At 42.1% G+C, this 17793-nt stretch overlaps 1 protein-coding gene across 1 annotated transcript in view; it reads right to left on the reverse strand.

Annotated features, from left to right (window-relative positions):
* Window positions 1–17793, reverse strand: part of LOC140064910 (fer-1-like protein 4) — an 80675-nt gene that overhangs the window by 12509 nt on the left and 50373 nt on the right. Inside the window, exons 22-36 of the mRNA XM_072112232.1 lie at window positions 17063–17215; window positions 16357–16540; window positions 15935–16059; window positions 14206–14340; window positions 13182–13379; window positions 11113–11256; window positions 9807–9968; window positions 9012–9183; window positions 8399–8496; window positions 7751–7876; window positions 7446–7494; window positions 4965–5059; window positions 2205–2336; window positions 2019–2129; window positions 578–705 (exon numbers count right to left, since the gene is read on the reverse strand). Of these exons, the coding sequence (XP_071968333.1) occupies window positions 578–705; window positions 2019–2129; window positions 2205–2336; window positions 4965–5059; window positions 7446–7494; window positions 7751–7876; window positions 8399–8496; window positions 9012–9183; window positions 9807–9968; window positions 11113–11256; window positions 13182–13379; window positions 14206–14340; window positions 15935–16059; window positions 16357–16540; window positions 17063–17215 (2012 nt within the window). The remainder of the gene's footprint in view (window positions 1–577; window positions 706–2018; window positions 2130–2204; window positions 2337–4964; window positions 5060–7445; window positions 7495–7750; window positions 7877–8398; window positions 8497–9011; window positions 9184–9806; window positions 9969–11112; window positions 11257–13181; window positions 13380–14205; window positions 14341–15934; window positions 16060–16356; window positions 16541–17062; window positions 17216–17793) is intronic.

The following is a 17793-nucleotide window of genomic DNA, read 5'->3' on the forward strand; positions in this document are numbered from 1 at the left end:
CTGCTGTAATGAAGCAAAGTACATGCTCATTCAATTGCTACAATTGCTTTATTTCTTGAAGGGAACCTGTCAAAATAAATTGACCTAATTAACCACTACCAGTATCTTGTCTAGCAAATTACCACCTTCCTGATCTTATTTATTTCATCCTGAAAATCAAATTTACAGTGAGATGTAAATTGGATGTATAAAGTCATAGAGGAGGTGAGTTCAGCACTGAAGTCCAGCTCTCCTGACCCTAGAACATCTCACTGCTGTGATGGACATTGTGCACCAAGCTTCAGGAGAGCTAGTTACTGATGTTCATGGATGCCGGGACATCAATTACACTGAAAGGGGCATTCTGAAGTGAGGAGAGCTTGACTTCAGTGCTAAATTATCTGCCTAAATTTGCATCTAATTTCAAAGTTAATGTTCAGGATAATGCCACCATGCAGGTCCATAAAACCTACATAATCTGGAAGGTGTTTATCTGCTTCACCACAAACTGATAGTTGTTTATTAGGTCTATTTCTGCTGACAGGTTCCCTTTAAATATTCTGAAATTTGGTGTTAACTTAAAGTCACTGTGACTTACTCTCCAAACACCGGGTTCAGTTGCTTGGGAATATATCTATCTTCACTGTCCATCGACTGTTCACCAATTTTTACTTGTATATAAGGATCTGCCTTCCCATTTGGATCAGCTGGGGATAAATTTGTTGCCTAGAAGTAAACATGGAATGTATATCATCAGTTAATAGATATATCACAGAATCTTGCCTTAATGTAATACACCGTGGGGGGGATGTATCAGACGCCGGGGTATTATGCACTAACATATGATCTAAGCCCCGTACCGGACACCCACTGGATTTATGAAGAGTCTCCGACCACTGTATGGATCTCCAGCTTGTCATAGACCTGCCCTTTAATCTGCGACTGAATCTGGCACATTGGGGCACATTTACTAAGGATCCGAATCAAGTTTTTCCGCCGGGTTTTCAGAATGTTACCGTTTAGTGACGAATTGCCCCGGGTTTTTGGCGCACACGATCGGATTGGGTCGCATCGGCGCTGGCTTGCATGCAACGAAAAACGGGGGGCGTGGCCGTCAGAAAACCTGTCGGTTTCAGAAAAATCGCGCTATTTAAAAAAAGAAAAGTGTCACTACACACACACTTACATGCACCAGGAATTAGATGGTGAACTCCGGCGGACCTCGGCGCAGCAGCGACACCTGGTGGACATCGGGCGCATGACCTTAATGAATCGCTGGAAGACCCGAATCCTCGACGGAGAACAAGCCGCTGGATTGCGACAGGACCGGGTAATTAATGTACCCAATTGTATATTTTTGAATGGGTTTAAGCTAAAATACCCTGCACTCGCCTACTGAGTGGATATCCTGTAGATAGACTCACGGAAAATTACTTAAAGACTTTGCCAAACACTATGAAGGGCGGCATGGTGGCTGAGTGAGTAGCACTTCTGCCTTGCAGCACTGGGGTCCTGGGTTTGAATCCCACCCAGGTCAACATCTGCAAAGAGTTTGTATGTTCTCTCCGTGTTTGTGTGGGTTTCCTCCGGGTACTCCGGTTTCCTCCCACACTTCAAAAAATATACTGTTAGATTGTGAGCCCCATGGGGATAGGGAACAATTTGACATGCTTGTGCAGCGCTGCGTAATCTGTGTGCGCTATATAAATAAAGAATTATTATTATTATGAATAGAGCAGAACCCAAACTCTGAAATATGACAAGGACAAACATTAGAAAGCTTTGTAATTAATCCCAACCAGGCCTCGTCACCAAGAGGCTAAATTACAATAGTTGAAAATTTAGCAGAATATAGATTTGACAGTTTTTAGCTTTTTTCTGTAATTCCTGACTGTTTGCTATTCATTGCATGAAATATAGGATTCATTTAATCATAGAGATCGATATTGTCATCATCAACCATCAGGTCTCATCCCTACGTCTCATGAAGAAACAAAGGGTCTACAAATAACCCATCGACTGTATTGACATTCACTCACTTTGACAATGTAAATCCTCACGAGTACTTTCACTGGGCGGTTCCTTGGCACGCCCTTCATTATTTGGAACTCATCATTGGCATCGCTTAAGGGGTAGACGTAGAAGGAGCCCTAAAAAACACAGCCATGATATCAAGAAAAGATCTTAACTACATGCAAGATAAATTGACCAACAACAAAATGTACCTTGTACTTTCCCATGAAGTTATCTTCATCATTTCCATCTTCATCATCCAATGCCTTGCCCCGATGCAGAGAAAATACATGTAACCAGTCTTCAAAATTATCAAATTCATTCTCAAGTTCTCCTTTGTATACCTGCGGGTAAAGAGCTGAATTATTCTGGGATTATTATTATTATTGTTATTATTATAATGTTATTTTAACCCATTATCTAATTTTTTCGTGCTTGAGTGAGGGCTTATATTTTTTGTGAAAAGCCCTGTAGATTTCCTTTTTACACATTAGGGTTCATAATGTTTTTTGATTGCAATTAATATAATTTTTGGTGTGATGAATGATTAAAAATATGTCAATTTTGGCATAATTTTTTTCTTTAAAGGACATCTACCACCAGGATGATGGATTGTAAACTAAGCACACTGACATACTGGTGTGTGGCCCCTCTGTCAGGATCCGCTCTTCTTTAAGTTTCTTATTCCCTGTTTTTTACAAAAAAAGGCTTTTAAAATTATGCAAATCTATAGGTGTTAATGGAGCCCGGAGACCTCTGACTCATTTGCATAATTTGTAAAGCCTTTAAAAAAAAAAAAATAAATAAGAGCAAAGGAAGCTAATGGATCCTACCAGAGGGGGCACACACCAGTATGTCAGTGTGATTGGTTTACAATCCTTTATCTTGTTGTACAAGATAAATACTATTATAGCTTTGTAGCCTGGATTGGTACAGATGTAGAGGTACAAAATCTGTGTGTTTTCCCTTTTTTTTTTAAAGGGGTTGCTGATTTTCGTGTGGTTGGTGGTTTTTTAAAAATTTTTTTTTTGCTCTTTATTTTTGTTAGTAAAACTTTATTTATTTTAATATTTTTTTTTATACCACAATGTCCCACAAGGAGACATTTAGATGAGATTGTTTGATCTCTTATGTAATGTACAGGCAGTCCTTGGGTTCCGTATAAGATAGGTTGCGTAGGTTTGTTCTTAAGTTGAATTTGTATGTAACTCGAAATTGTATATTTCATAATTTTTTTTTACGATTGGAGTTTCAAAAATTTTCGCTGTAATGGGGCCAAGGATTATCAATAAAGCTTCATTACAGACACCTTACAGCTGATCATTGCAGTCTGGGACTATAGTAACATCCAGAGAGCTTCACCAGAGGTCACAGTGGTCAGAGGGGTCTGTCTTTAACCATGGGTCATCTGTAAGCTGGGTGTCCTTAAGTAGGGGACCGCCTGTATTACACAACCAGCCTCCAGCCTGGCCTAATAGATAATCATCACAGGCAACCATGGGGTCCTTTACTGGACTCCATCGGCTTCCTGTGATTACAGTTGCCGGGTGCAGATGGGTGGCAGAGGGAGATGGGGCACCTAATACCAAACAACTCTCCTAAAGCGGTTACAATAAGTAATTGTGCCTGAAACGCGTTATAAAGTGTCAAGATACATGATGTAAATGCGGTTGATATTCTTATTTTATATTACCTAACATGGCATAAAATAATAGAATTAAACCTTTATTCAATGCTGAAACCCAACATGGTTCTTTATTATTTATGTAAATAATATTAACCTCTACAGAAGATACTAAAGGAATATAGATCTTCCATGACCTTAAAGGGGTTTTCCCATCTGGGCATTTACATTTATTTTAATTCATTTGCCATATGGAAACATTTCTTCAATTGGATGTTATTAAAAAAAATGTTCCTGTGTGAAGATAAATGTAGTCATATGGTCCCTTAGAAACGAGATAGCTTCCTTGGATACGACCACCTCACATTTTGGAAGCGGTGGGCAGACACAGCTGTAGAACATACAGTATCTCTCTGACATTTCATATACAAAAACTTTTGCTTCTTTGTCCAATCACTCCAGCAGAGGTGGCCGTATCCAAGTCTTGTATCCAAGGGACCAACCATATGACTACATTTATGAGAAATTATCTTCACACAGGTAATTTTTTTTAATAACATCTAATTGAAGAAATGTTTGTATATGGCAGATTAATGAAACAGAATGTAAATGCCCAGACGAGAATACCCCTTTAAGACCTCGCTCAGACATAAGGAAAGTCTTCTGCAGGATGTTGGAGTGTTGTTATGAGACAAATCTGGTCCTCGACAATATCAAAATCGCCTGACTTAAGCGTAGTAGTACGGGTGCTCCTTATCACCAGTTTCTGCCTCATGATTCTTGTTTTTAATTAAAAAGTACAGGCGGTCCCCTACTTAAGGACACCCGACTTACATACAACCCATATTTACAGACAGACCCCCCCTGACCTCTGGTGACCTCTCTGGATGCTTTACTATAGTCCCAGATTGCAATGATCAGCTGTAAGGTGTCTGTAATGAAGCTTTATTGATAATCCTTGGTCCCATTACAGCAAAAAATGTTTAAACTTCAATTGTCACTGGGGCCAAAATTTTGTTTTGTCTGGATCTATAATTATAAAATATACAGTTTTGACTTACATACAAATTCAACTTAAGAACAAACCTCCGGACCCTGTCTTGTATGTAACCCGGGGACTGCCTGTATAAAGAAACGTTGAAATAACAGATTCTCTCTAGTGTTAGGATTGTATTCTGATCAGACATTATAGATTGCTGCTTGTATTATTAGTGCATTAGTGCTCGCTATGTATACACATCTATTCACACATACATTTGGCTTTATAATCTACATGATAGCTGGATTATTCAATTCTTCTTTAGCTAATAATAATAACAGCCATATCAGGGTAATACATCACACTTACCTTTAAGGTGGAGATTGGTTTTCTCTTTGGTTTCACAATCTCAACTTCTATAATTTCCTCCTCACCTGCAGCGTCTAATTGAATATTCACCGCGTCTAGATACAAGATTCATAAAAGACTAATAAGATATTTTGCGACTGTACTGTTCATAAGGTATTCTTTCATTTTCTAAAAATCTAGATGTAATGTACACTGCAACAGTATAAGTGTAAAGGACTTTCATTTTCAGATCACAGTATTAATGCATTAGATCTATCTGCAAGTCGCCTGTTATAGAGCATGATGATCTAAGCAGCATGTTATAGAACAGGAGGAGCTGAGCACATTGTACACACTGGGGCAGATTTACTTACCTGGTCCATTCGCGATTCAGCGGCGGGTTCTCCGACGCTGATTCGGGTCTTCCGGCGATTCACTAAGGTAGTGCGCCCGATGTCCACCAGGTGTCGCTGCTGCGCTGAAGTCCGTCGGAGTTCGCTGGAGTTCAACAAACTATGCTGGGTGCAGGTTTTTCCGAATCTGTCGGGTTTTCTGATGGCCACGCCCCCGATTTCTGTTGCGTGCATGCCAGCGCCGATGCGGCAAAATACGATTGCGTGCGCCAAAAACCCGGGGCAATTCGCTGCAAATCGGTCATTTTCGGGCAACCCAACGAAAAAACGTGATTAGGGCCCTTAGTAAATGACCCTCAGTGTTCTATCTGCAGGCAGCATGCTATAGAGCAGGAGGATTTGAGCAGATTGGACAAAGTGTCATATATGTAGGCAGCATGTTATAGGGCAGGAGGAGCTGGGCAGATTGTACATAGTGTCCTATCTGCAGGCAGCATGTTATAGAGCAGGAGGAGCTGAGCAGATTGTACATAGTGTCCTATCTGCAGGCAGCATGTTATAGAGCAGGAGGAGCTGAGCAGATTGTACATAATGTCCTATGTGTAGGGAGCATGTTATAGATCAGGAGGGGCTGAGCAGTTTGCATATAGTGTACTTTATGTAGGCAGCATTTTATAGAGCAGGAGGAGCCGAGCAGATAATACATAATGTCCTTCTTGCAGGCAGCATATTATAGAGCAGGAGGAGCCGAGCAGATTGTACATAGTGTCCTATCTGCAGGCAGCATATTATAGAGCAGCAGAAGCCGAGCAGATTGTACATAGTGTCCTATCTGCAGGCAGCATATTTTAGAGCAATGGGAGCTGAGCAGATAATACATAATGGGGCACATTTACTTACCCGGTCCTGTCGCGATCCAGCAGCTTTTTCTCCGACAAGGATTTGGGTCTTCCAGCGATTCACTAAGGTCGTGCGCCCGATGTCCACCAGGTGTCGTTGCTGCGCCGAGATCCGCCGGAGTTCACCATCCAATTCCTGGTGCATGTAAGTCTGTGTCAGGCGGCACTTTTTTTTAAAAAATAGCACGATTTTTCAGAATCCGTTGGGTTTTCCGACGGCCACGCCCCCCGTTTTTCGTTGCATGCAAGCCGGCGCTGATGCGACACAAGGAGCTGAGCAGATAATACATAATGGGGCAGATTTAATTACCCGGCCCATTCGCGATCCAGTGGCGCGTTCTGTGCTGTGGATTCGGGTCTTCCGGCGATTCACTAAGGCAGTTCCTCCGCCGTCCACCAGATGTCGCTGCTGCGCTGAAGTTCCCCGAGGCCCGCCGGAATGCACGAGCCTATACCTGGTGAAGGTATGCGCGAGTCCCGCGACACAATTTTTTAAAAAAATGCGGCGGTTTTTCCAAATCCGTTGGGTTTTCGTTCGGCCATGCCCCCCGATTTCCATCGCGTGCATGTCGGCGCTGATGCACCACAATCCGATCGCGTGCGCCAAAATCCCGGGGCAATACAGGGAAAATCGGCGCAAATCGGAAATATTCGGGTAACACGTTGGGATGCTTGAAAATGAATTTATGGAAATGCCTTTATGGAAAAGGTGAAACGTTGCTATTTGATGGTGGAATAAAACTCGTTTCTTTATCTTGGAGTGCTGCTTCATCGTGTGCCATTAGTTGAGCGAGGTTTCTGTCAGAACCCCTACGAAGACCTGCACCCACCAAGCCTTCAGTCACGGTGCTGCTCTACACTGCTATGTTTTCACTTCTTGCAGGCAGCGTACTATAGAACAGGATGATCGTTATTTTGGCATTATACATGGGTTTTTATTCCCATTTTTCTTTCGTTTCTTTCCTATTTTATGTCCTGCAAACTAAATTGTATGAGTGTCTTAGGCTACATTCACATCTCTGTTTGTATGCCTTTACAGTGGGATATGGTTCCCGGGGCCTCCTTCTACTCTCTGAATGCGGGAGAAGGAGTGAACATCTGCAGCAGCCTTTAATTGGCTGCTGCCGAAGTTTGGAGCAGTTTCCTAATGACGTCACTGTAATCATATAGACAGTGACGCTATGCTCAGCATCCTAGATACCGAGAACTTTCCTAGCATATACACTCAGCTTGTATGAACATAGCCTTACCTCCACCTTCTTCATTTTCGGCTTCTTCATCTTCTTCAGCAGCATCCATCTATAATGAAACAACAGGTTTGTGATCCTTCCATCCAAAAAAAAACCTGCCAATGCTTTCCTTCTTAGGATAACCAAGAACAGGACCTTCCTTGCCATGATCAGTCCGAATCCCGTCGGTCAGATCCCCTTTTAATCAATGGCTTATCAGCAAATTATAGAATTTCAACAATTTTTCTAAAATGGGTCCTAAGATCATAACTACTTCGACTCCCCTAAATATACTGCCCTCATTCAGTAAAGTGGCAGGTACATACTTGGTCACTAAGTTCTCTTAGAGATTCATAGTATTTTGACCACCAATCCAGTTCTTCCAAATCTGGTCGCTCTTCTTCGAGCTCTTCTTCTCTGGTAACAGTTTTTGCCAAGCTCTTTAAAGGATCCTGGAATATGTAGATACATGATTATATAATACGTAACGTACATGAAGCAGATATGTTATGTTCATGAGATCCTACTATATTATTCCACTGGATGGGTCATTGCTAAAAGTTACTTTTAGTTAGTCTCCTGGTTAACTGGTGGAGTTTGCCCGCTTCTATCATGGTGCCTTTAGGAATAATACCTCTTAATTTTGGAGCTCCCCTAATTTGTTATCCTTTGCTGCCACCTACTGCCAGAATGCAGTAATAACACTTGGAATGCCACTTGCCTATCACAGAAGGGTTAATATTGAATGTTAATATTAATGTTGAAATATTTGTTATCTTTTCTGCAGAATCCAGGCTGGTGATTGGTTGAACAAACTCATCATGCTTTGAAAGAACTTCAGCAAAAGTCTTCAAGAGTATAACCTCATTACAAGGCTCTGGGTCAGTTTGTCGTTCTCTCCCAAGAGTCAGTGCTCTTACTGACCAGTCACAGCAAGGTGTGTGTGTGTGTGGGGTAATGTTGCAGTATCATACCTTGACTAGGTTAAGAGGGTTGAATTTGCTATCTTTTTCATCTTGCTCCACATTGATTATTGCTGATGGAGGGGGAAAGCGTGGAAAAAGTTTCTTCTCTGCAAAAATACAAAATCCATATTATTTCTCTTATCCACTTTTACACCACCACAGAAAAACAAGGGGGCACATTTATTTACCCGGTCCTGTCACAATCCCGCGGTGCATTGTCCGACGAGGATTCGGGTCTGCCGCGATTCCCTAACATCGTTCGCCCGAGTTCCTGCATCCGTCGCTTCCCTGCTGAGGCCCGCCGGGGTTCACCTTCTTCTTCCCGGTGCATGTGAGTGCTTGATCTTGCGACACATTTGCTTTTTTAAATTCCGCAGTTTGCCCGAATCTGTCGGGTTGCCCGACGGCCATGGCCCCCGATTTCTGTCGCATGCAAGCCGGCACCCATGCACCACAATCCGATCGCGTGCACCAAAAACCCAGGGCAATTTGGCGCATAATGGAAATATTTGGGAAACCTGACGAAAGTGCGGTGTTCGGACCCCTAGTAAATGTGCCCCAAGGTGTGGGACAGCATCCAGTTTTGCCCAACCAAGTCCTAATGTTTTACTGCAATACTTACGTTTGGGTTTAGCTTCTTCTTCATTCTCTAACTGCTCTTCCAGTTCTTTTGGCGCATACTTCATCAGATTAGAAACCACTGTAGATCCGACCATAACAGAGCGGCCAAATGCTCGTTTTTCCACCACAAAGATAGTCAGTGGTGGGTGGAGATATGCTTGTTCTGGAAGCCACTAGGATAACAGTGAAAAAAGTAACATTTTTTTTTGTGTTACAATGGATGATGTTAGCTGCAGGGACATACAGATGTGTCCTCCTTTACCTTTCTTCTTGGTTGGACTTTTACAGATTAATATGTGTCTACGTTGACCAAATCAACCATGATTTTACTATAGTTTCTCAAAAGTTGTATCTGTAGTTATATGTGGCCACCCAGTGTCAAGGTCAATGTTTTCATGGCATGTTGTATCATTGTCCAATTTTTGAGCTATGGTAATAGGGAAGACCAGGGTCAGCTCCAGGTGTCAGTAGGCCCCTGGGTGACAGAACCTCGGTGGGTCCCTTTGCTGTGAACTCACGTGGTGGCATTAAAAATTCAGAAACCAAAACAGTCTCCTGTTCCCTAAATATTCCCTAGTTTATCATCCCAAACAGCACCCTCATGGTTATTTTATATAAAGCCCCCTCACCCCCATGGATTCCTTATGTATAGCCTTATGTGGGCCCCCCGCCCCAGGAGCCCCGGGTACTTGCCCGGGTATGCCCACTGCTGGCGCCGGTCCTGGGGAAGACTGAATTTGTATACTGGCCCCAATCTCTATTACATGTGTGATTTATAATATTTTATTCTACGTACCACTTCCACACTTTTCACAAGTTCTGTGAAATTGGGGAATTCTTTGAAACTCAATATTGTTTCCGATTCCACCATTTTTCCAGCACATTCAATTCGCACGTAAGGTTGTTCAACTTCAAATAAGTTTATCCTCTTCAAATCTCGCAGTCCCCAAAAAAGAATCTGGAAAATACATATGGGCAAATAATCGAGAAGTATAAAAACAGATGACAATCATTGACTTGGCCTTAGTGTGTAACATGTAGCTGTGGTTTGTAAAATGTCATTTTTCGAGATTGAGAAAAAAGATAACTAAGAGATGACTAATTTATATAAATGGTCCATACAAAAAAAAAATGGTGGAAAGTTGTTCCAGATTAAATGACATGAAAAGACAAGGGAGAACTGTCTGCCTCTGGTGAAAACAAGGTTTTATCACCAGAGATGACAAGGCTTCTTTACTGTAAGAGCTGTAAACCTGTGGAATAGCTGAGCTAAGGAGCTGGTCACAGCAGGGACAGCAGAGAGCTTCAAAAGGGGTCTAGAGGATTCTTACAGCAAAATAACATTGATGGTTATGTTACAATATAGAATTTTGTTCCTTTACATCCCTTCCCCCATCCCTTCCCTTTCCTTTCTTGGATGAACTTTTTTCAAGCGTATTAACTAAGTAATGATTTATTTTTCAACGTTAAAGTTTTCTGGGACTAAATTATTGTTGATATGTTCTTTATAGTGCCTTATCTTATAGTCTTATCACTACAGGTCTCAGCTGCCTGTCCACCAATATGTGCACCAAGTATAGGATCATGGGTGCAGTCCCATCTTATCATGTGGCTCCACCTACTTTCTTAGGCCACATTCACATGGCCATTGGGGGACGTATATACGTCCGATGTATATTCGTTGTTTATACGTCCCCCATTGACCGGCATGGGGCCCCCCGGTGCCATATGGTGCTGCACATGTGCGGCACCGTACCATTCCGTACCCATGAGAAAGATAGGACATGCCATATCTTTTCCCGAAATACGGCGCCACGCACCATAAATCGCTGTGGAGCGGGGCGGGGTTGAGCAGCGCTCACCCTCTACTTCTCTCCTGGGCGCCGACGTCTGCCCATCGTGCTACAGTGCGGCAGGCACATGTTTGTGTGAATATAGCCTAAAACTAAATGCTGTTATAAGTGACAAATTCTATTTTAGCACTTTACATATTTCAGCCTCTAATTAGATGTTTTACTATCAACACAAACATTAATAATGATTGATAATGAGAATAGCCAAATATAAATTTAATATATTATCTTCTTCTATACTGCATTTACCTCTATTTTGAATTCCTTTAGGACTGGACGAATTCCATCTGGAATTTCGTAACGCTCTATTGTTTCCACTATTTCTCTTCCGTCTTCATCTGTCAGCTTAAGCAGCTCAGGTTCCCTCTGAATGATGTACTCCGGTAGCGCTGGCTAGAATGATAGGACATTAATTTAATAGACCTCAGTGTAAAAATAAAGTTATCTCTATGATTTTGTGTTGGACCCTTAAGATGCTTTTAGTACCATGAACCTATACTAAATATGTCTTGATCTCTCCTATAATGCTATCTGTTCTAGAGAGAGGGGCAGATTTACTTACTCGGTCCATTCGCGATCCAGCGGCGCGTTCTCTGCAGTAGATTCGGGTCCGGCCCGGGATTCATTAAGGCAGTTCCTCCGACGTCCACAAGGTGGCACTGCTGCACTGAAAAGCATCGGAACGCACTCAAGTACACCGGCCTATTCCAAGTGAAGGTAAGTGCAAGCTCTGCGACACATTTTTTTCTAAAAATGCGGCGGTTTTTCCGAATCCGTCGGGTTTTCGTTCGGCCACGCCCCGATTTCCGTTGCGTGCATGCCAGCGCCGATGCGCCACAATCCGATCGCGTGCGCCAAAATCCTGGGGCAATTCAGGGGAAATCGGCGCAAATCGGAAATATTTGGGTAACATGTCGGGAAAACGCGAATCGGGCCCTTAGTAAATGACCCCCAGTGTATCTAATGTTTATATGTGTATACTGATTAGAAATGATTAGTGATGAGCGGACTCGTTAAAATTCGGGTTCAGCCGAGTTTGAATATGAATTTCAAAATCCTGTTCAGATACCGAACCCCAACCAGTTACACCGGCGACTGGTGCTGGCATACAAACAACTTTGGCTGCAGCACAAACATGCGTCTGCAGACAGCCATTTTGAGGAGGATCGTCACTACCGACAACTTTAAAGAGTTAACACCTGCAAATGGAGCCAGCACCGATCATGGTCATTAAGCGGGAAGGGGGGGGTGGAGCCAAAACTGGCCGTATGTAACTGAGAATAAAGGGTACATCACCGGGTATGGAGGGTGTATCAAGAAGGGATCAACTTGAGTATGTAAAAATTGGGGGATTCTAGGTATTTTATCCAATCCCTGTATGTGTGTGTAAGGAGCATAAGATCCCACACCGCGATGACAGTGTCATACACGTCAGACAAGTATCAGCTGAACCTGCTGATTTCAGTGTTACTCGATAAATATACAAGGGTTTAAGCAGATGTCACAGAAAATATGACTCATGCTGTTGCATATCATCAATCTTTGTGATATCAAGGGAGATCAGTCATCACCAGCGGTGTTTAGCAATAGCCTATTCCCTTTTCTATATCGAAAACATGTGTGCATCCCACTGCTTGGTAATGTATTCCGATCTGCCGACTCCCACATGTTAAAGTAATGTTATTGTCGTTCAATCTGTTATACCTTAAAATACCAATAAAAGCGATTTAAAGGAAATCTACCACCAGGATGCAGGATTGTAAACCAAGCACACTGACATACTGGTGTGTGCCCTCTCTGGTAGGTTATGCTTTTCTTTTAGCTTCTTAGGACCTTGTTTTTATAATAAAAAGGTTTCACAAGCTATGCAAATGAACCTCAGGGGCTCCAGGCTCTATAGATGTCAATGGAACTTGGAGCCCCGAAGGTTCATCTTCATAATTTTTAAAACCTCTTTTTCTTAAACACAAAGGCATATGAATCTACAAGTAGAGCAGCTTCTGCCAGAGGGGGCACACACCAGAATGTCAGTGTGCTTGGTTTACAATCCTTCATCCTGGTGGAAGATTTCTTTAAGAGAAAGAAAGAAAGCATCCATGCATATGGGGCATCAGCTGAAAGGTGTGTGACAACCCTAAATCAATCTAGAACGTTCTGGAAGAAGCTAATTGTAAGTACAGGTCACAGAGAAACATAAGAGAAACATAACCAGAATTCTAGATATCTGTTTAGATGAAAATGAAAATGTCCCCAACTAATACATTTTAGATTAATTACTAGTCTTAATACTCATCATTTCAGGTTTATGACACACTTACCTCTCTCATATATGTTCTGTTTTCCAGTTCAATAAGCTCAAATGCAGCGATTAGTTCACCGGCGCTTATGTTACCCCTAAAGATGTCAAAGAATCGCAAGGGTGGTTGGGTATATTTAGGACCTCCTTCATTATCTTCATCATCAAAAAGCGTTACAGTAGGAGTAGCGAAGCAGCGGCCCAAGAAGTCAGGTGCCCCCTAAAAATTTTCAAATTAAATTTTTAAAATTAAATCTCTAACATCTCTTAAAAATCAACATCATTGAGTAGAAATGAGGATTGGGATAAGAAGAATGTCCTTTCTATAATTAATGACGATTACATTCATTGTTTTAATAGTCAATAACCAATTATTTGTTAACCAGTCGTTTAGGGCCATGATATGTGACTTACAACGGATTAACACTTTCCGAGTTTATCTGTAAATCATGGATCGGGCAGGGTCCTGCTTCATGGACGGAACCCACACCTGGGGAGGGGACTCACAGTACCATATTCATATGTGATGCACAGAGGTCATGAGTTCAGAGTTCAAGCAAGAAGTCTATACATCGTATAGATAATAGTGGGGTCCGTCAATGAAGCAATAAAAGTGTGAAGCCGCCCTTACCAAATTACCATATATACTCGAGTATAAGCCTAGTTTTTCAGCACAAAAAATGTGCTGAAAACCCAAACTCGGCTTATACTCGAGTAAAAAAATATATATCAAAACTCACCTTTCTGGCTTCTCCTGTTGCTGGCTATATACTGGGGCAGGGGGCTGGCTATATACTGGGTGATATGGGCTGGCAGGCTATATCCTGGGGGGCAGGTGCTGGCTATATACTATGGGGCAGAGTCCGGCAGGCTATATACTGGGGAGGCTGTGACCAATGCATTTCCCACCCTCGGCTTTTACTCAAGTCAATGGGTTTTCCCAGGTTTTTGTGGTAAAATTAGGGGCCTTGGCTAATACTTGGGTCTGCTTATACTCGAGTATATACAGTATATTAGCCTCTCAGAAATAAAACTAGTATACTTACAAATTTATCTTGGTCGTAGATATTAATAATGATAAGTGGAGGGTCATTCTTTAAGTCTTCCTTATTCCCATCCATGAGGAGATTGTCATAGATCAGCAGTTCACTCCACATTGGCGCTAGAGTCTCATTAATCACCTACAGTTATTTAGGAAATAATTTTCGTGAGATGGCAGTACTGAATCTATCATTCTTTCGCTCCCCATGGCTGTGTAATGTGTGTATGTGTAACACGTAGGAAACTTTGGGTTAACTTGTTACTAATAGCCAAATACTTGTTTTCCTTTACATTGGGATCATACTGACACTGACAACGAGGCACATTTACTTACCCATCCGCCGGAGTTCACAGAAAGTGCACTGTCCAACGATAATGCCCTGTGCCGCGATTCACTTAGATTGTGTGCCCGATATCCTGAATGTGTCGCTTCCCCGCTCAGGTCCGACAGAGTTCACCTTCCTCTTCCTGGTGCATGTAAGTGCTTGGTCTTGCTACACAATTTGAAAGTTAAATCCAGCGCTCAGTCCGAGTCAATCGGATCCTCCGACGGAACGCCCCCTAAATTGTGTCACATGGAATCCAGCACAGCTGCGCCAAAAACCGATCGCTTGTGACACAATCCCAGTGCAGATACCTGTTAAATACTTGTCCAAGCTGTGAAATTCCAGAAAAAGGTCTGACAAAAGTGAGTAGCGAGACCCTTGGTAAATAAGCCCCAATATGGATCAGGAAAGTATCCCAACTAGCCCGAATGGAAGATATTAGTTTCTAGGATATTTAAAGTTTGAGTCTCCCTGGTCTCAATTTTTCAATAGCCACCTTTGAAAACACTATCTGACGGAAATACTTGAATAGCGAATTAGTTTTTGCCTAACACTCTGGAGTGACACTCCCCCAACAATCACTAAACTTGACTCAACTCATGCGAAAATGAGTCAAATTTCCCGTAAATTTTTTTGTACATAAACAGGTGAAATTTCATATTAAAGAGGGGATTTTAGAAAGAACCTTTTTATACCATTCCTGAGAGGGCTGGTAGTTTAGTGTGGTAAGTCCTGCTGACAGGTTCCCTTTAAGTGGATACTTTTGTTGTGATTACATGAAGTATATGATTGCTTCTCTTCAAAGATATAATGTACACACTCTTGTTATGCACTATTTGACAGGTATGCTGTTATTTTATGCCAAAAAAAATTAAGTATATATAATATTAGAAATACAAACATTTATTTAAATATGTGTGCAAATAAAGATTGTTTGTATTGTGTTTGTGTAATCTGTATGTAAGCGGGGTTAACTGGGGAATATTGATTGTAGGACAACCCTCTTTCCACTCTTTCAACTATAATCTACTAAGCAGTGGCATAACAAGACCCCAGTGGGCCCCGGTGCAAACTTAGAAATGGGGCCCCCATACACCTAAACCCTCGCTGCCGGCTCCATACCGCATGTAATTCTTCAGAATACACATATTTCATATATACACTCCCCAGACATAACCACACATACGCTACATATGCATAACACACAGGGGCAGTGGCGTAACTTGAAACTGATGGGCCCCAGTGCAAAGTTTGTGCCAGGGCCCAGACTATAATGTATGGTTTATAGTAATAATCTTTTCATATGGGAAAGTGAAACCTTATGGGCCCCCAAAGCCTCTTGTGCCTGGGTGCGACCACAACCTCTGCACCCCCTCTATACTGACCATATAGCAGCGTGCATTCTTACCCGAGTCGTCTGACATGAGTTGCCAAATATGACTCTAGCAAATGGATCCGACAAACCGTTGTCATCAGCAGGGAGAATACTACGGGCCTGGTACATGTGAGCGCGTAGCTGGAAATATCGATAATCTGGAAAATGCATTGAGAAATGTGTGTTCAATTTATTTCAGATATTTAGACACCGGCAGAGCCCTGTATGATGAAAATTAGTGACTGAGGCTTTCATATATTTCATTTTTATAAAATCCTCATGCTCCTTAGATACAATAACTTAAAATCCAAGTAAAGCCCACTTAGAGAATACATATATATTTAGACACATACTACTTGTATGTAATTTAGGAAATCACAAAACAAACATGCATATGGTTGCCCCGAGAAGAAAGCGAAACTGCAACGTGTGTGATTGTCCTGAATTTATCTTACCATCTCTCCGAAGCAGAAGTGGTGGATTGGGAGTGGGAGATTCCACTAGTTGTCCGTTTCTTTCATAGAGGGGCTTAAAATCATCTGGTAGGTCAGCTGTGCTGTTTTTTGCATATTTTGTCACACCAAGCCACATGTAGATTTCAGCTTTTGCAAAGATTTCTCCACTGTATGATCCAGGGATCTAAACATAGTCGGTAAAGAACATACAGTTTTATATACAGTAACCCCACCCAATGCTTAACCACACAATCATAATAGATTGTTCCCATATCAAAGTTTTGGTAATTTGTACATTTTTAAAGGGGTTTTCCACCCACAAAACTATTAGTGACCAGGGATGAGTGAACCTGAAAGTTCTGGAATCCATGCTCACCCCCACCAATAACGCCCGTGGTCGTGGAAAGGCGATCCTAGAGTACATGCTGGTGGCATTGAACACCGGGATCAGTGCTGACACTGGGGGAGGGAGGTTGGGGGGAGTGGTGAGCCAAACACCGAGCCTGGGTTAAGGGACCCAACCCCAGAACCAAAAATTGGGGTTCAGGTTTGCTCATCATAATTAGTGACCTATCCAGGATAGGCCATTAACAGGTCATGGGTGGGGATGGCTCAAATAGCCAAATTGATGGAAAGCCATGAAAAATGTGAAATCTCACGTTTCAGGATTACAATAAGTGATGCCACATAATGGGATTTTTCACACCTTGAAATACACTGTAGAGATCTTCCCGCAGTCCTTCCCTTTCTCCTCTTCCACTACAGAGTAGAGAACATTTTGAGCCGGGATCCGTGCATAGGCTATTCTCTTGTTGTTGCTGAACATCCATATGAGCACGTCTGGAAGTGTGCACTGAGGCTGTAGAACAAAAGAAATGAGTATATTTACCCTCATGTTAGAGGAATATTTTCTCCACTGTGCAGAAATCCCTTGATTGATGACCCTTCTCCATTAGTCCGGTAACTGTAGCACATTTCTTACATAGTGGCTTCCATAGTCTAACTGCTATCACCGTAACAAACCCTCTCCTATAAACATCATGTCCTCCAACTCTCGTAATCAAAATCCATGATTCTTCATTTCATGACTACAAATAGTCCACAAAACCCTACACGTTTCAGGTTAAGTACCCTTAGTCATAGTTTGCTGAGGATACTTAACCTGAATCTTGGAGTGTTCTTTTGTGGTCTACAAGAGGAAAAGCGGTGTTCAAGGAAACATGTCCTGGCAATTTGGGACACTAAACCACCCACAGGTCTAGTGGTTTAATGTCCGACCCCCAAAAATAAACGTTTCACTTTCCTCTTCCCACAACGCATGCGCGTTGCGACAAGTAAAGCTGGCAAAGTATTATCTCGTCTTTATTTGCCGCATCGCGAGAGGAGGTGCAGGTATGGTGGGATTTGAAGATGTGAGTCTGATGTGCCTCATCGGAC

This window comes from Engystomops pustulosus, chromosome 6 (genome assembly GCF_040894005.1).
Source record: "Engystomops pustulosus chromosome 6, aEngPut4.maternal, whole genome shotgun sequence".
In the NCBI taxonomy this organism is placed as follows: Eukaryota; Metazoa; Chordata; class Amphibia; order Anura; family Leptodactylidae; genus Engystomops; species Engystomops pustulosus.